The sequence below is a fragment of the Leptodactylus fuscus genome, chromosome 5, assembly GCF_031893055.1.
Source record: "Leptodactylus fuscus isolate aLepFus1 chromosome 5, aLepFus1.hap2, whole genome shotgun sequence".
NCBI classification, from domain to species: Eukaryota; Metazoa; Chordata; class Amphibia; order Anura; family Leptodactylidae; genus Leptodactylus; species Leptodactylus fuscus.
The window spans coordinates 208,977,529-208,997,064 of record NC_134269.1 but is presented as its reverse complement, the minus strand read 5'-3'; the positions used below and the strand labels follow the sequence as shown (position 1 = coordinate 208,997,064).

At 43.1% G+C, this 19,536-nt stretch overlaps 1 protein-coding gene across 2 annotated transcripts in view; it reads left to right on the top strand.

Annotated features, from left to right (window-relative positions):
* The first annotated feature begins 2,564 nt into the window (after positions 1-2,564).
* PHF21B (PHD finger protein 21B) overlaps positions 2,565-19,536 on the top strand; it is a 95,985-nt gene continuing 79,013 nt past the window's right edge. For both annotated transcript variants that reach the window (XM_075275143.1, XM_075275142.1), the window contains exon 1: positions 2,565-2,858. In XM_075275143.1, the coding sequence (XP_075131244.1) occupies positions 2,841-2,858 (18 nt within the window). In that variant the 5' untranslated portion in view covers positions 2,565-2,840. The remainder of the gene's footprint in view (positions 2,859-19,536) is intronic.

Below are 19,536 nucleotides of genomic sequence, written 5' to 3'. Positions count from 1 at the left end.
GGTGTTTCCACCTAAACTGGCTTAAAACATAGTGAAGAAAACTCTCAGGGCTACTAGAAAAACCTGGCGCCCATCACAGGTAAATAGGTGAATTCACTGGTGGGTCCCTGAGCCAGATGGGCCCCAGCTCACTCTGGTATGGCATAGTAGTCTGGCAAAGTAATATTTGCATGTAGTTGTATGGTGGGTCCTCAGAATAAATTGTATTGGTGCGGCCTAGGCACCCCAGTATGACAATGGCCGTCCATATTCGATCTGCGGAATTCCGAAGCCCAGGACCCCTGCAGATCCTCTTTCCTAGGACAGTTCGGCTCTCAGTATTATTACATGCTCACTCGCTGTACATACTGTAATGGCGGATCTAGTGGTGTCCAACTGATGTCCATGAGACACGGTCTACAGTTTGTACAGTGAGCGAAAAACATGGCTCTAAGCATGTCAACAATATCGGGAGATGATGATCTGCAGGTTCTGATGTCCTATCCTAATGGTTGGCCATCAGTGTTCGCAAGTGGATAACCCTTTTTAAGGTGGTCCTAGGTCCACCTCGTGTCTCTGTGAGTAGATAAGTGTCTCAGAAGTGCAGACTCAGGCTTTGGACATATTAACTTTACACAGAAGTAAGTTATCAAAACCGGGTTTTATATTTCTATAATAGATTGAGAAGTTCTTCTAGATGTCTTCTGGTGGGTCTTCATAGACTATGTACATCTCCCTCCTACTTATTAAGCCCCATCCCGGTTAAACATCATACAGAACGTCCCCATCTTACATATTAGTACTCAGTGGGGGCTTCAGCGGTCGGACCCACACCTATCTACAAGTTATCCTAGCGATTGGGGATATCGTGTCTTGGGAAAACCCCTTTAAGGGTATGCTTGTATGGAGGCTTTAGGAGAGGATTTTGCGATAAAACATGTCATAAGTTCTTACCCCTCCTGTCACGTTCTCTTTCTCTCTCCTTACTTTTGCCCTTTTCTATTTTCTTTCCACCCCTCTCTATTTTTGGGTGTCCCGAGGCAGTAATTACAATAGGGCCCTTCTTCCATATAAGTATTGTAAAGGGTGAATGGGGGTCTGTTGCCCCAGGGCCCTACAGCTTTATATTATGCCTCTGCCTTGTCTGTACTTTTTTATTTCTACCTTTGTTAATATGCCCTCGAATTTACTTTTAAGACGTTACCATCCTCTACTTCCCTCACATTCCCTCCTTCCTCATATCTTGTAGACTCTATGGCAGTACTTCTACTTTACTTCTGCCATCTCCCTTCCTTGAGTCATTTTCCATATTTCCTTCCAATGCTTCTCCAGTCTGCACATCTCCACCCTGCCCCAACTATTCTCCGACATCTTGCACCCTCACTACTACAACTCTTATTTTTCTCTTCACACTCCTCCATCTTTACTTCTCCTTCTCCCTCCTCTCTCCAGCCCCTCCCCCATCAATCACTTCTATACTATATTTACTCCGTCCCCTCCTTTCTCATTGTTTTCTTCTCCTAATCTTTATTTTGTTTGTCTTCTGCGTTTTCTAAGAACATCTCGCCCCTCCTTCCTGTTTCAGTTCTTTTTTAGAGACCTTACCCTTTATTTCGCTCTACCACAATCTCTTCTTCTTTCATGTTTTATGTTTTCATCCTTAGTTACTTTCCTTCCTTCTTTCCTTCCTCCTTAACTTTCCTTCTTACTTTTTTCTTCCTTATTTATTCCATTCATAACTTTGTTTATTCATTTTCCTTTTCTTCCTTCCTCCCTTCCATCCTTCTTTTAGTTTGTGCTCACTACTTCTGGTTCTTTCTTTTCTCCTTCCTTACTTCCTAGCTCCTTTCTTTCTTGCATCCAACTCTTGCTTCTTTGATTCTTTTTTCCTTCTTCCTTTCTCTTTCTTTCCGTACATCTTTCCCTTTCATTTCCATCCTTCTTATATCCTTCGTTCCATTTCTCATTCCGTCTTTTCAATCTTTCTTTGCGTCTCTTTCTCCCTTCCTTACATCTTTCCCTTTCATCTCTTTCCTTCCTTATATCCACCTTTCCATTCTTCATTCCGTCTTTACGATCTTTCCTTCCTTCTCTCTCTCTCATTCTACCTTCCTCCCTTCCTTTTATTCATTGCGCTGAAAGTAAACATTCCCCATAGTACAATGTCATGCTCCCTCTTCGCCCCCTCCCCTTCCTCGCTCTGACCACATTGGCTTGCATCACTTTTACTTTCCGACCTTATCATATTTACTCTCTGCCATCTGTCCTCCTGCCCTCATACTTCAATATTCCTCCAGTCTCCTGTAAGAACTTCATGTATCAACTCCCCCTGCATCACCTTCCCATCACTAGCACTCACCATCAGCCACTTTCACTTTTCTCCCCCCCTTTTGCACCCGCTACCCCACTCTCCCCCCTCCTTCTCCCTACCCTTCCCCTTGTTTCTCTCTTCTCCCACATCCCCCTCCCCTTCTCCCCACTCCCCCCTCTTTCCCTTTTTCTCCTCCCTCTCTCACTACTTCTTCCTCCCCTCCCTCCTCTTCCCCTGCCCCCTCCCTCTCTTGTCTTTTGCTAGAGCAAGCAACAAGGATTTGGAAGTAATGCGGTGCTGCTGCGTGGAGATTAGGACGAGACCTGAATATTTATGAGCTGGCTTGGGGGAAACTGCCTTGCACACTCACTGTGTGTTTACTTGCTTCTTTGTTCCTCCCCATTTCCATCAAACTTGAAACACTTTCTCCTTCCTCCTCCTCCTGCGATACTTCTTCTTCTTTTTTTTTTTTCTTCCTGGATATACTTTGTTTGCGCAAGGAACCATAGATTCCATATTTTCCTTACCTCCTTATAAACTACTTGCACGGATGAAGCAAGATCCACAGGTAAATGCGGTGGGGTTTTTTTTTTTTTGTATTTTGATGTTCTTTCCTCTGGTTTTCTATGGTTGTGCTTCTTGGATTGGTTGTGTTGTGATGGAGTACGAGGATGACAAACTTTATCAGCTTGGCATCTTTCATGGTGGGATCATGGCCATGGAAAGGAGTAGGACTCACCTTAGTTCTTTTTCCATGGATATTTACGGGAAAGAGGTAGGAGATACTCATTGACATCCATCTACCACTTCGCTTCCTTGTCCATCATTAACATCTTTCGACTCTCACCGGGGGGGTGGTTTGACTCTCATCTTCCTCCGAGCTCTAGTATTTGGACCAGCAGAACTCTCTTAGATGGTTGTTGCCTACAGTTTGTCCTCCTGCATGCTAGGGGAAGAAGAAGTTCTCACTGCCAGAGTCCATTCAAGATGAATTATGACACATCCCTCAATGACACATCAGTACCATGATGTACACTCGTGTCGGTCATATACACTCATTCTCTACTTTGTCAACACCCTACAAAAGTGTGAGATTCCGGTTGAGCCCAGTCAAGGTTGTTGAGTTCCCCTCGTGCACCATTTTCCTCTAGAACCACACACTCACATAGGACTACTAGTTACGTTGCTTTTTTCTTTGGCTTTTTTTTTTTTCTAGGCGTCCATTTTGAGTTGGTCGACATGTTTTTAAAGAAGGTGTAAAAAAACGTGCACTCTTTGGTTGACTTTGATTAGAGGAGGTGGCGGTGGGGGGGCGGGTGTTTATTTCATGAGTGGCTCAGCAGCAGCAGATGGGTGTTGGAAGTGCCCTTTGTTGCAGATTGCTGCGGCAGCCGATCCATTGAGCACTTTTTTCCTCCTCCTCTCTTTACCGAGACACTTTCACTCTCTTTTCTTGGCGTGCCAAAGTTAACTCTCCGCTTGCCGGAAGTAAAAACGGACCAAACTTTACTGCGCACCTTCTATAAGATCTAGTAAACAGGTGCCGTGACTAAGGGTGCATCCAAGTAGAGCGTAGAGTCTAAGTTCCATCCTATATATCTCGCTATGTATAGTCATATAATAGTGCGGGGGCTCTTAGTGCACGTTTTGATCAAATTGTGTGTGCCCACCTGCCACGTCATGGCAATCTGGGTCTGTACACTAACATTATTTGTATAACAGGAGACATACTTGCTTGCCAGAAGTGTAGTCCCCCCCCCCCCCCCTCTCCTCTTCTAGCCCTCCTCCCTGGTTGTGCTGTGCCGGAAATGGGAGGGGGAGGCAATGTGTGTTGTGTGGTCGTGCGCCTTTCAGCACCATGGACAGATGCCATTGAAAAGCTTTCTTCTTCCTCTCTCGCTGTAGTGAAATGCGCAATTGGAAGTTTCACGTTGCGTCTCGTAGACGAAGCCCCCGGTGTTTTGTGTCTTTAGGGGCCATCGTGTACCGTGTTGTGACACCCTAGGGCACATTTTGCAGCTTTTCATATTTCTTTCCAACCCCCCCTCCCTGGAATGAATCGATCGAGCTTCCTTAGGAATGCAGCAGTTTTCAGCACCAAACTTAAGACAGCTCCTTTCCCTTTCCACCTCTCCTAATCCCCCATCCCTCCTCCATCCTCCTCCGTCGCCTCAGGTCCTCGATTTAAGCTTCTTCTCCTACTTCTGCTCGAGTTTGGAAACCTTGTCATGTTAATGAGGGTTTGTCAGCACTCTCAGTTTGGTAGTGGAAGCTTCCATTTTGTGCGTGGAAAGGGGTGTTGTTTTTTTTTTTTTTTTTTCCTAACATGGAGAAAAGTCTGCAGAGTTTGAGATGGGGGATGGGGCCCCATTCATGCTGAACATTACCATTTTGATTGCTTTGATGCCATTTTTGGAGGGGGGAGGGGATAAAATCCAACCCCCCCCCTCTTTCCACCTTCTACTCGCACAGAACACACAAAGATGTTTAATCACCGTATACGATCGGAAATCAGATACTTTTTTTTTTTTTTTTAGCGAAGCAAATCTTTCACCTAAGGCTCTTCGAAGAGCAAGCTGTTGACTTGGGTGCTTTTCGGTGGTGCAGTTTTTTTTTTTCCTACCGCAACAATGCAACGCCGGGTCCTGGCTGCCTGTTTATATTCCGCTTTACGAAGCACATCTGCAGTCATTTCTCCTGCATAGGGAAGAAGTACATGCATGCTACTCCGTACTCCGTATGCTTCCAAGCTCCCCTCCCCCGCCTCCATTTTTAGCCATAAGTATATATTGCTTTTGCACTTTTCTATTATTATGGAGCACTTATCTTTCGGGACTGTCGACGGTCTGTGCCAATTTGATTATTTACTAGACGGAGTTGAATAAGTTGATGTTTACGCCTATGGCGGTACTATTAGTCCTTCCGACGTCGGTTTGATGATGTCACCGGATTTTTTCGATTTTTTAAGTTTTTGTTGTCGCCTTCCTTACGTTACCGTCGCGTCCATCAGCCGCTGTCGCCGCCGCCATTATCTTCCTTAGTTTATAGAACTGCTTCATAAACTGTACTTTGAGCGAGTGATTTATCGTGACACATTATCATTCAGTTCATTGCTCCGTTTTTTTTCATTGCTCTATAAATCTCATTGGCCGAGCTCTAATAATCTGATGCGCCTTGTCATCCCATCCCGCTACTGACTTAATTCTTGTCACACAACGTGCAGCCAGTTAAATATGGAGCTGGTGGGAAGAAGGGCTGCAGCACCGTGGGGGGATTGAGACCACAGCTGCTTGTTTGCATTACATATTGCCTCCATGATATTACCTTGCCCTTTGTTTTTTTCAATAGGTTGCCTTCTTGCGTTTGGTGGGGGAAGTTTTTTTTACGCAGTTGCGGTTGCTGCAGTCAGTTTTTAATGGTGATCGATGATGATAAAGTTTATGAAACATCTTTATTAGTCAGTTGTGCGATTCCTCTGCTGGCCATTGTCCTGGTGTAAGTTTGCCCTTTAGACCCGGGTTCATTAATGGACGTTTATTGCCTTTTTATGTTGTCAGGTGTCTTTCTGTTGTCGGCAGTGGTGACAACATATTGATCCTCTATGGGGTTTACTTTGGGCCTAATTTCGATGTTTATTCTCTTCTGCTGCAAATAAGGTGGAACAAGAGGTGAAGCTGGACCGTTCACTCAAATGAGGTGGCTGAACCAAAAATGGGGTGCATAAACCTCCTGTCAACGATGTGATTCAACAACCAGCTTTAGGTTGTATGGGGTGACTTATATTGGTATGCATTATGCCATATACTGTTATTTGGTGCAAAAATATCCATATCGCACAGTACCTAATGACCATGTACAGAAGGTGCACAAATAACAGTGTAATACAGTTCTCAAATGTACAAACACTCCATGCCGTACAGTGTTTTATTACTGATATTATAAGAAACAGTGCCATATAGTGCCCAACTAGTGCTCTACTATGTAGATATGTCCAGATCATAAAACATTGTTACCATTCAGAAGTGCCCAAATAACAGCAAATGATAGTGCCCAATCCAATGCAACATACAGCGCCCAATACAATATTATACAGTGCCCAAATAGTGGCACACTATGTACAAGTATCCTTGTTATAAAGTGACCTATTACCAGTATTATACAGGGACCTTGCATGTACGAATATCCCTACCGTATGGTGTCCACCAGTATTATAAAGTGCCCAAATAACAGCAACTTACAGTGCCCAATTAGTGCCATAGAGAGTATATACCCATCCCACAATGTGCTGAATTATCAGCAGAGGCGTAACTTGAAGCTCCTGGGGCAAAATTTGCAATAGGGCCCCTACCTATCTTGTGCCATTTTGAATACTGGGACCCCTTCAGAGTACAGGGCTACTGCACCACCCCCTATATTAAACCCCTTATTATCAGTATTATAGAGTTACCAATGACAGCACCATACGGTGCCCCAGTAACATTATTAAGGGCACAAGTAGTCATACCATACAATGAACAATTACCACCCCCCAAAAACACCCACCCCCATATGTAAAGACCTTACATTACCCATACTGGGTGTCACTAGCAGTAGGACGCAGCTGGCTTATTAATGGCCCATGTGCCAAGGGTGGGATTGGCAGGGGGCAATATTTGGGTGCCATCATACCCAGTTGCACCCGCTCATGTGTCACTTCCCTTGTGTGGCCATATTGGTCACCTAACCCTAAAGTTGGCCTTGTGCGAGTCTTTCAGCCATGTCAAGGATGTGGTGCTGCCCTCATAGGAGATAAGTAATGGACGCCATTACTTGTAATATTGTACAGGTAGTGTGTGTGTGAATATCAATGTGTGACATGGGAACGTGCAGGTCTTTCTTTTAGTGGTACCTTCACCAGTTACTTATAAGCATCATTATGTCTTGAGTTTCAGTCAAACAAAATGGCTGCTGCCGGTGGCCATCTTGCTCTGACTGCTCACTGTCTACGTGCCTGATACTCTGCCACCTGTAGGCTGCGGCTTGTACTTCTTCAGTGGCTGACAAGGTTTCTCCGGCCTAGTGGAAACTTTTATTCTGCCACTAAAGACTTTTCTGTTTTTAATCTGTAATCTTGGTAATGTCTGCACACGTAACAGGAGATTGTGTGACTGAGTCTTATCATAGGGAGGCCGAATAATACTACAGTAATAGGGTGGGATATGAGGAGTCAAAGGTGTTGCCCATACCAACCAATCACAATGCAGCTTTCATTTTTCAAAAGCAGAATTCAAAATTAAAGCTGCGCTGTGATTGGTGGCTATGATATTAACTGTGTCTCATACTACACTGCACTGTTATGTGCCCCCCTAACAACAGACATGTACAAATAATACACACAGTGATGTCACAGTACAGGATAATACACACAGTGATGTCACAGTACAGGGATAATACACACAGTGATGTCACAGTACAGAGATAATACACACAGTGATGTCACAGTACAGGGATAATACACACAGTGATGTCACAGTACAGAGATAATACACACAGTGATGTCACAGTACAGAGATAATACACACAGTGATGTCACAGTACAGAGATAATACACACAGTGATGTCACAGGACAGAGATAATACACACAGTGATGTCACAGTACAGAGATAATACACACAGGGATGTCACAGTACAGAGATAATACACACAGTGATGTCACAGTACAGGGATAATACACACAGTGATGTCACAGTACAGGGATAATACACACAGTGATGTCACAGTACAGAGATAATACACACAGTGATGTCACAGTACAGAGATAATACACACAGTGATGTCACAGTACAGGATAATACACACAGTGATGTCACATTACAGAGATAATACACACAGTGATGTCACAGTACAGGGATAATACACACAGTGATGTCACAGTACAGAGATAATACACACAGTGATGTCACAGTACAGAGATAATACACACAGTGATGTCACAGTACAGAGATAATACACACAGTGATGTCACAGTACAGAGATAATACACACAGTGATGTCACAGGACAGAGATAATACACACAGTGATGTCACAGTACAGAGATAATACACACAGTGATGTCACAGTACAGAGATAATACACACAGTGATGTCACAGTACAGAGATAATACACACAGGGATGTCACAGTACAGAGATAATACACACAGTGATGTCACAGTACAGGGATAATACACACAGTGATGTCACAGTACAGGGATAATACACAGTGATGTCACAGTACAGAGATAATACACACAGTGATGTCACAGTACAGAGATAATACACACAGTGATGTCACAGTACAGGATAATACACACAGTGATGTCACATTACAGAGATAATACACACAGTGATGTCACAGTACAGGGATAATACACACAGTGATGTCACAGTACAGAGATAATACACACAGTGATGTCACAGTACAGAGATAATACACACAGTGATGTCACAGTACAGAGATAATACACACAGTGATGTCACAGTACAGAGATAATACACACAGTGATGTCACAGTACAGAGATAATACACACAGTGATGTCACAGTACAGAGATAATACACACAGTGATGTCACAGTACAGGATAATACACACAGTGATGTCACAGTACAGGGATAATACACACAGTGATGTCACAGTACAGGGATAATACACACAGTGATGTCACAGTACAGGGATAATACACACAGTGATGTCACAGTACAGGGATAATACACACAGTGATGTCACATTACAGGGATAATACACACAGTGATGTCACAGTACAGGATAATACACACAGTGATGTCACATTACAGAGATAATACACACAGTGATGTCACAGTACAGGGATAATACACACAGTGATGTCACAGTACAGGGATAATACAGTGATGTCACAGTACAGGGATAATACACACAGTGATGTCACAGTACAGGGATAATACACACAGTGATGTCACAGTACAGGGATAATACACACAGTGATGTCACATTACAGGGATAATACACACAGTGATGTCACAGTACAGGATAATACACACAGTGATGTCACAGTACAGGGATAATACAGTGATGTCACAGTACAGGGATAATACAGTGATGTCACAGTACAGGGATAATACACACAGTGATGTCACAGTACAGTTTAATACAAACAGTGATGTCACAGTACAGGGATAATACACACAGTGATGTCACAGTACAGGGGTAATACACACAGTGATGTCACAGTACAGTTTAATACACACAGTGATGTCACAGTACAGGGATAATACACACAGTGATGTCACAGTACAAGATAATACACACAGTGATGTCACAGTACAGAGATAATACACACAGTGATGTCACAGTACAGAGATAATACACACAGTGATGTCACAGTACAGGGATAATACACACAGTGACGTCACAGTACAGGGATAATACACACAGTGACGTCACAGTACAGAGATAATACACACAGTGATGTCACATTACAGGATAATACACACAGTGATGTCACATTACAGGGATAATACACACAGTGATGTCACAGTACAGGGATAATACACACAGTGATGTCACAGTACAGGGATAATATACACAGTGATGTCACAGTACAGAGATAATACACACAGTGATGTCACAGTACAGGGATAATATACACAGTGATGTCACAGTACAGGATAATACACACAGTGATGTCACAGTACAGGATAATACACACAGTGATGTCACAGTACAGAGATAATACACACAGTGATGTCACAGTACAGAGATAATACACACAGTGATGTCACAGTACAGAGATAATACACACAGTGATGTCACAGTACAGGGATAATACACACAGTGATGTCACAGTACAGAGATAATACACACAATGATGTCACAGTACAGGATAATACACACAGTGATGTCACAGTACAGAGATAATACACACAGTGATGTCACAGTACAGAGATAATACACACAGTGACGTCACAGTACAGGGATAATACACACAGTGACGTCACAGTACAGGGATAATACACACAGTGACGTCACAGTACAGAGATAATACACACAGTGATGTCACATTACAGGATAATACACACAGTGATGTCACATTACAGGGATAATACACACAGTGATGTCACAGTACAGGGATAATACACACAGTGATGTCACAGTACAGGGATAATATACACAGTGATGTCACAGTACAGAGATAATACACACAGTGATGTCACAGTACAGAGATAATACACACAGTGATGTCACAGTACAGAGATAATACACACAGTGATGTCACAGTACAGAGATAATACACACAGTGATGTCACAGTACAGGGATAATATACACAGTGATGTCACAGTACAGGATAATACACACAGTGATGTCACAGTACAGGGATAATACACATAGTGATGTCACAGTACAGAGATAATACACACAGTGATGTCACAGTACAGGGATAATACACACAGTGATGTCACAGTACAGGGATAATACACACAGTGATGTCACAGTACAGAGATAATACACACAGTGATGTCACAGTACAGGGATAATACACACAGTGATGTCACAGTACAGGGATAATACACACAGTGATGTCACAGTACAGAGATAATACACACAATGATGTCACAGTACAGAGATAATACACACAGTGATGTCACAGTACAGAGATAATACACACAGTGATTTCACAGTACAGGGATAATACACACAGTGATGTCACAGTACAGAGATAATACACACAATGATGTCACAGTACAGGGATAATACACACAGTGATGTCACAGTACAGGGATAATACACACAGTGATGTCACAGTACAGAGATAATACACACAGTGATGTCACAGTACAGGGATAATACACACAGTGATGTCACAGTACAGAGATAATACACACAGTGATGTCACAGTACAGGATAATACACACAGTGATGTCACAGTACAGAGATAATACACACAGTGATGTCACAGTACAGAGATAATACACACAGTGATGTCACAGTACAGGGATAATACACACAGTGATGTCACAGTACAGGGATAATACACACAGTGAAGTCACAGTACAGAGATAATACACACAGTGATGTCACAGTACAGGATAATACACACAGTGATGTCACAGTACAGGGATAATACACACAGTGATGTCACAGTACAGGGATAATACACACAGTGATGTCACAGTACAGGAGATAATACACACAGTGATGTCACAGTACAGAGATAATACACACAGTGATGTCACAGTACAGAGATAATACACACAGTGATGTCACAGTACAGGGATAATACACACAGTGATGTCACAGTACAGGGATAATATACACAGTGATGTCACAGTACAGGGATAATACACACAGTGATGTCACAGTACAGAGGATAATACACACAGTGATGTCACAGTACAGAGATAATACACACAGTGATGTCACAGTACAGAGATAATACACACAGTGATGTCACAGTACAGAGATAATACACACAGTGATGTCACAGTACAGGATAATATACACAGTGATGTCACAGTACAGAGATAATACACACAGTGATGTCCACAGTAACAGGGATAATACTACACAGTGATGTCACAGTACAGAGATAATACACACAGTGATGTCACAGTACAGAGATAATACACACAGTGATGTCACAGTACAGAGATAATACACACAGTGATGTCACAGTACAGTGATAATATACACAGTGATGTCACAGTACAGGGATAATACACACAGTGATGTCACAGTACAGGGATAATACACACAGTGATGTCACAGTACAGAGATAATACACACAGTGATGTCACAGTACAGGGATAATACACACAGTGATGTCACAGTACAGGGATAATACACACAGTGATGTCACAGTACAGAGATAATACACACAGTGATGTCACAGTACAGAGATTATACACACAGTGATGTCACAGTACAGGGATAATACACACAGTGATGTCACAGTACAGGGATAATACACACAGTGATGTCACAGTACAGAGATAATACACACAGTGATGTCACAGTACAGGGATAATACACACAGTGATGTCACAGTACAGGGATAATACACACAGTGATGTCACAGTACAGAGATAATACACACAGTGATGTCACAGTACAGAGATAATACACACAGTGATGTCACAGTACAGGGATAATACACACAGTGATGTCACAGTACAGGGATAATACACACAGTGATGTCACAGTACAGAGATAATACACACAGTGATGTCACATTACAGGATAATACACACAGTGATGTCACATTACAGGGATAATACACACAGTGATGTCACAGTACAGGGATAATACACACAGTGATGTCACAGTACAGGATAATACACACAGTGATGTCACAGTACAGAGATAATACACACAGTGATGTCACATTACAGGATAATACACACAGTGATGTCACATTACAGGGATAATACACACAGTGATGTCACAGTACAGGGATAATACACACAGTGATGTCACAGTACAGGATAATACACACAGTGATGTCACAGTACAGGGATAATACACACAGTGATGTCACAGTACAGGGATAATACGCACAGTGATGTCACAGTACAGGGATAATACACACAGTGATGTCACAGTACAGAATAATACACACAGTGATGTCACAGTACAGGGATAATACACACAGTGATGTCACAGTACAAGATAATACACACAGTGATGTCACAGTACAGAGATAATACACACAGTGATGTCACAGTACAGAGATAATACACAGTGATGTCACAGTACAGAGATAATACACACAGTGATGTCACAGTACAGGATAATACACACAGTGATGTCACAGTACAGAGATAATACACACAGTGATGTCACATTACAGGATAATACACACAGTGATGTCACATTACAGGGATAATACACACAGTGATGTCACAGTACAGGGATAATACACACAGTGATGTCACAGTACAGGATAATACACACAGTGATGTCACAGTACAGAGATAATACACACAGTGATGTCACATTACAGGATAATACACACAGTGATGTCACATTACAGGGATAATACACACAGTGATGTCACAGTACAGGGATAATACACACAGTGATGTCACAGTACAGGATAATACACACAGTGATGTCACAGTACAGAGATAATACACACAGTGATGTCACAGTACAGGATAATACACACAGTGATGTCACAGTACAGAGATAATACACACAGTGATGTCACAGTACAGAGATAATACACACAGTGATGTCACAGTACAGGATAATACACACAGTGATGTCACAGTACAGGGATAATACACACAGTGATGTCACAGTACAGGGATAATACACACAGTGATGTCACAGTACAGGGATAATACACACAGTGATGTCACAGTACAGGGATAATACACACAGTGATGTCACAGTACAGAGATAATACACACAGTGATGTCACAGTACAGGATAATACACACAGTGATGTCACAGTACAGGGATAATACACACAGTGATGTCACAGTACAGGGATAATACACACAGTGATGTCACAGTACAGGGATAATACACACAGTGATGTCACAGTACAGGGATAATACACACAGTGATGTCACAGTACAGGGATAATACACACAGTGATGTCACAGTACAGGGATAATAGACACAGTGATGTCACAGTACAGGATAATACACACAGTGATGTCACAGTACAGAGATAATACACACAGTGATGTCACAGTACAGGGATAATACACACAGTGATGTCACAGTACAGGATAATACACACAGTGATGTCACAGTACAGAGATAATACACACAGTGATGTCACAGTACAGAGATAATACACACAGTGATGTCACAGTACAGAGATAATATACACAGTGATGTCACAGTACAGAGATAATACACACAGTGATGTCACAGTACAGAGATAATACACACAGTGATGTCACAGTACAGAGATAATACACACAGTGATGTCACAGTACAGAGATACTGCACATGATGATGTTACAATATCCACATAGTTCATAGTGCAGGAATAATACATATAAAAGTCATTATTTACATTGTAGGAACAATAACATATAATAAATAACATATAATAAATGTTACACACAGAAATATTTCATTACAATGAAGAGAAGGGATAATACACATATAGTAGGGATAAATATACCTCCCATAGTAAAGCTTAGAATGGGGCTGATGTTTCCATATATTGTCTATACTCATCACTTACTACCAGAGGTGTAACTTAAAGGCCCTGGACCCCAAAGCAAAATCTGTGATGGGGCCTCCATTTACCATATCCTTTCTATAACACTGGCCTCTTCTTATATTTTCGAGAAGCTCCAAGGCCTGATAGTGATCGCTACCTCGGCACCCCCTATAGCTACACGCCTACTAACTATGCCTTATGTCTTACATGGAGATGGGTCCTTTTAGTGGTTGGGCCCCACCGCTTCTGCTATGTCCTTCTTCCCATACAAGTGACGTCTTCTTCGCTTGCATTTCGGAGCCTTGCGTAGATAACTGGTTGCGTTTCTTTGATTTTTCGCGAGCTGGGATATCAGTAAACGTGCACATAAAAGGAAGTCAGTAAAATCCAGCTGCAGTGTAATATTTTTAGCCTGCGATCTAACTTATTATAGCCGTGGTGTTATTATATGCAATGCGCCGCTCTAGTGTTTCTCGATCACAATGAATATTTCAGTAACTTCTATAGGCCCAGCTATGGATGGTCTCAGTAGTCTGAATAGGCCCATCCACTATGCTGACCCTGAGGCCTAGTGTAGGCCCTTGGGATTGTGATTAAAGCTGAGCGATCGGGATTGGAAAAGATCGGATCCCGATCGGTGATCGAGCAAATTTCATTATCGGGAGCGGCTGGAAAAGGATTGGAAATCAGATTTTGAAATCTCAATCCTAAAAGTGACTTTTCCCATAGAGAAGCATTGACTAGGGTTGAGCGATCGGGATCGGCTGGAAAATGATCGGAAATCGGATTTTAAAATTGATCCTGAAATCTCAAGATCGGCTCAACCCTAATTGTGATCTGCTCTAACTTGGGGGCAATAAGGTTAAAGCTTAGCACTTGTATTTGTAGAGGGCTGTATAAGGCTAGGTTCACACTACTACTATTGGATGTCCGTTGCTCACATCCGGCACAGTCATAGTTTTTACTTTTCGGGTTGGGCAAGCAGGTCCTTCTCTTCCATTATACAAGTAAACATAAGTGACAGAAGACGGAGTCCATCATGTTGTCTATATTTACAGAGGCTCTTTGGGGCCACCTTACGGCGTCCGGTGCTTTGTCTCCGCCTCCTTGGTGACGTCTGGCTCGCTTTTGTGAAATCATACACCCTGCGGTCACTACTGAGGCCTGTGATTGGGCCTCAGCTGTAACATGGGTCTTGTTTTGTAGGGGTATCCTTATCCTTGGGATAGGACATCAATATATGACCGGTGGTGGTCCGACAACAGGGACCCCCACATTCAGTTGGTTGAAGACATTGCAGTGTTCAAGGGCTTCTACAATGAAAACCAGTAAATATGGTAGGATTTATGCTTGGCATTACAGCTCAGCCCCAATCATAATGTGAAGCATCCTTAAAAGGAGTGTCACCAGACCCCAGCATATCACCCCAGTCCTGCAGATAGATAGGTTACTGTCACCAGACCCAGCATATCACCCCAGTCCTGCAGATAGATAGGTTACTGTCACCAGAACCAGCATATCACCCCAGCCCTGCAGATAGATAGGTTACTGTCACCAGAACCAGCATATCACCCCAGCCCTGCAGATAGATAGGTTACTGTCACCAGAACCAGCATATCACCCCAGCCCTGCAGATAGATAGGTTACTGTCACCAGACCCAGCATATCACCCCAGCCCTGCAGATAGATAGGTTACTGTCACCAGACCCCAGAATAATCCCACCAGCCCTGCAGATAGAGAGGTTAGTGACACCAGAACCAGCATATCACCCCAGCCCTGCAGATAGATAGGTTACAGTCACCAGACCCCAGTATATCACCCCAGCCCTGCAGATAGATAGGTTAGTGTCACCAGAACCAGCATATCACCCCAGCCCTGCAGATACATAGGTTACTGTCACCAGACCCCAGAATAATCCCACCAGCCCTGCAGATAGATAGGTTACTGTCACCAGAACCAGCATATTACTCCAGCCATACAGATAGATAGGTTACTGTCACCAGAACCAGCATATCACCCCAGTCCTGCAGATAGATAGGTTAGTGTCACCAGAACCAGCATATCACCCCTGTCCTGCAGATAGATAGGTTACTGTCACCAGAACCAGCATATCACCCCAGGCCTGCAGATAGATAGGTTACAGTCACCAGACCCCAGTATATCACCCCAGTCCTGCAGATAGATAGGTTACTGTCACCAGGACCAGCATATCACCCCAGCCCTGCAGATACATAGGTTACTGTCACCAGACCCCAGAATAATCCCACCAGCCCTGCAGATAGATAGGTTACTGTCACCAGAACCAGCATATTACTCCAGCCATACAGATAGATAGGTTACTGTCACCAGAACCAGCATATCACCCCAGCCCTGCAGATAGATAGGTTAGTGTCACCAGAACCAGCATATCACCCCAGCCCTGCAGATACATATGTTACTGTCACCAGAACCAGCATATCACCCCAGCCCTGCAGATACATAGGTTACTGTCACCAGAACCAGCATATCACCCCAGCCCTGCAGATAGATAGGTTACTGTCACCAGAACCAGCATATCACCCCAGCCCTGCAGATAGATAGGTTACTGTCACCAGAACCAGCATATCACCCCAGTCCTGCAGATAGATAGGTTACTGTCACCAGAACCAGCATATCACCCCAGTCCTGCAGATAGATAGGTTAGTGTCACCAGAACCAGCATATCACCCCAGCCCTGCAGATACATAGGTTACTGTCACCAGAACCAGCATATCACCCCAGCCCTGCAGATACATAGGTTACTGTCACCAGAACCAGCATATCACCCCAGCCCTGCAGATAGATAGGTTACTGTCACCAGAACCAGCATATCACCCCAGCCCTGCAGATACATAGGTTACTGTCACCAGACCCCAGAATAATCCCACCAGCCCTGCAGATAGAGAGGTTAGTGACACCAGAACCAGCATATCACCCCAGCCCTGCAGATAGATAGGTTACTGTCACCAGAACCAGCATATCACCCCAGCCCTGCAGATAGATAGGTTAGTGTCACCAGAACCAGCATATCACCCCAGTCCTGCAGATAGATAGGTTACTGTCACCAGAACCAGCATATCACCCCAGTCCTGCAGATAGATAGGTTACTGTCACCAGAACCAGCATATCACCCCAGTCCTGTAGATAGATAGGTTAGTGTCACCAGAACCAGCATATCACCCCAGCCCTGCAGATAGATAGGTTAGGGTTACCTGAATCAAACAGTGTTTTCCCTTTATAAATCACCAACTCCATTACCGAGATATCGCTGTTACCATCAATGATTTGCAGCAACAAGGGCGCTGCCGTTGCTCCAAAATGCTCATTTGCATAAACACAAAAACAGCGATATCTCAGCAATGGAGGCAGGGATTCACAAGGGGAAAACACTATATGATTTAGGTGACCCTAACCTATTTATCTGTGCAGCTGGGTTGATATGCTGTGGTCTGGTGACACACTCCCTTTAAGGGTGCTTCATATATATTTATCTGGTGGGCCCAAGGAACCTCAGTCACTCAACGTTGCTATACACAGTGCCACCCAATCCTATTTCTTACAGTAGTAGTCATGAAACAGGAGGCTCAGGATGAAAAAATCTCAATTTAAAGGGATAGTTAGAAAGCAGATTATTCTCAAATTTAATGTAACCTGTTGGAAAATCCTATACATGGCACCATCGTTCTTATTGCAATAGCACACACTCGGCCCTGCTGCTCTGGCAGCTTTAGTGCTGCTACCTCTATACCCCCTATAGCTACCCCCTGTATAGAACATCTGTTATCACTTTGTCACTTGGTTTTCTGTAAAGGCCATGATCCTGATTCACTCGCTTGTCTTCAGTCACATCCTATATGATGAGGCCATGGTGGAGCCGCACAGCGTGGAGTGACATGATCTCGTGTGCAGCGAAAACGTGACGTGGAGCAGAATCACCAATGTGCTATGTATGGAAGTAGTAGTAGTAGTGTGGTAGTAATCCAAGGGCTGTGTGGCCCAATGCAACATGTGTGTGTGTGTGGGGAGGGGGGGCTTCATTTTTTTCATGGAAGGGACATGAGAAGTATTACATAATATAGGACAGTTAATAACATCATACTGTGCCCAAATAATGCCATCAGGTATAATAAGTAACCAAGGGACGCCATAGAGAAAATTTGGAATGGGAATTCACTCCACCATGGCCAAGTAAACTATATGGAAAGCATATGATTATTTCTCTAATGCACATGGAGAAAGTGCACAGTGATGTCACAGTACAGGATAATACACACAGTGATGTCACAGTACAGGATAATACACACAGTGATGTCACAGTACAGGATAATACACACAGTGATGTCACAGTACAGGATAATACACACAGTGATGTCACAGTACAGGATAATACACACAGTGATGTCACAGTACAGAGATAATACACACAGTGATGTCACAGTACAGAGATAATACACACAGTGATGTCACAGTACAGAGATAATACACACAGTGATGTCACAGTACAGGGATAATACACACAGTGATGTCACAGTACAGGGATAATACACACAGTGATGTCACAATACAGAGATAATACACACAGTGATGTCACAGTACAGAGATAATATACACAGTGATGTCACAGTACAGGGATAATACACACAGTGATGTCACAGTACAGAGATAATACACACAGTGATGTCACAGTACAGGGATAATACACACAGTGATGTCACAGTACAGGGATAATACACACAGTGATGTCACAGTACAGGGATAATACACACAGTGATGTCACAGTACAGGATAATACACACAGTGATGTCACAGTACAGAGATAATACACACAGTGATGTCACAGTACAGAGATAATACACACAGTGATGTCACAGTACAGAGATAATACACACAGTGATGTCACAGTACAGGGATAATACACACAGTGATGTCACAGTACAGGGATAATACACACAGTGATGTCACAGTACAGGATAATACACACAGTGATGTCACAGTACAGAGATAATACACACAGTGATGTCACAGTACAGGATAATACACACAG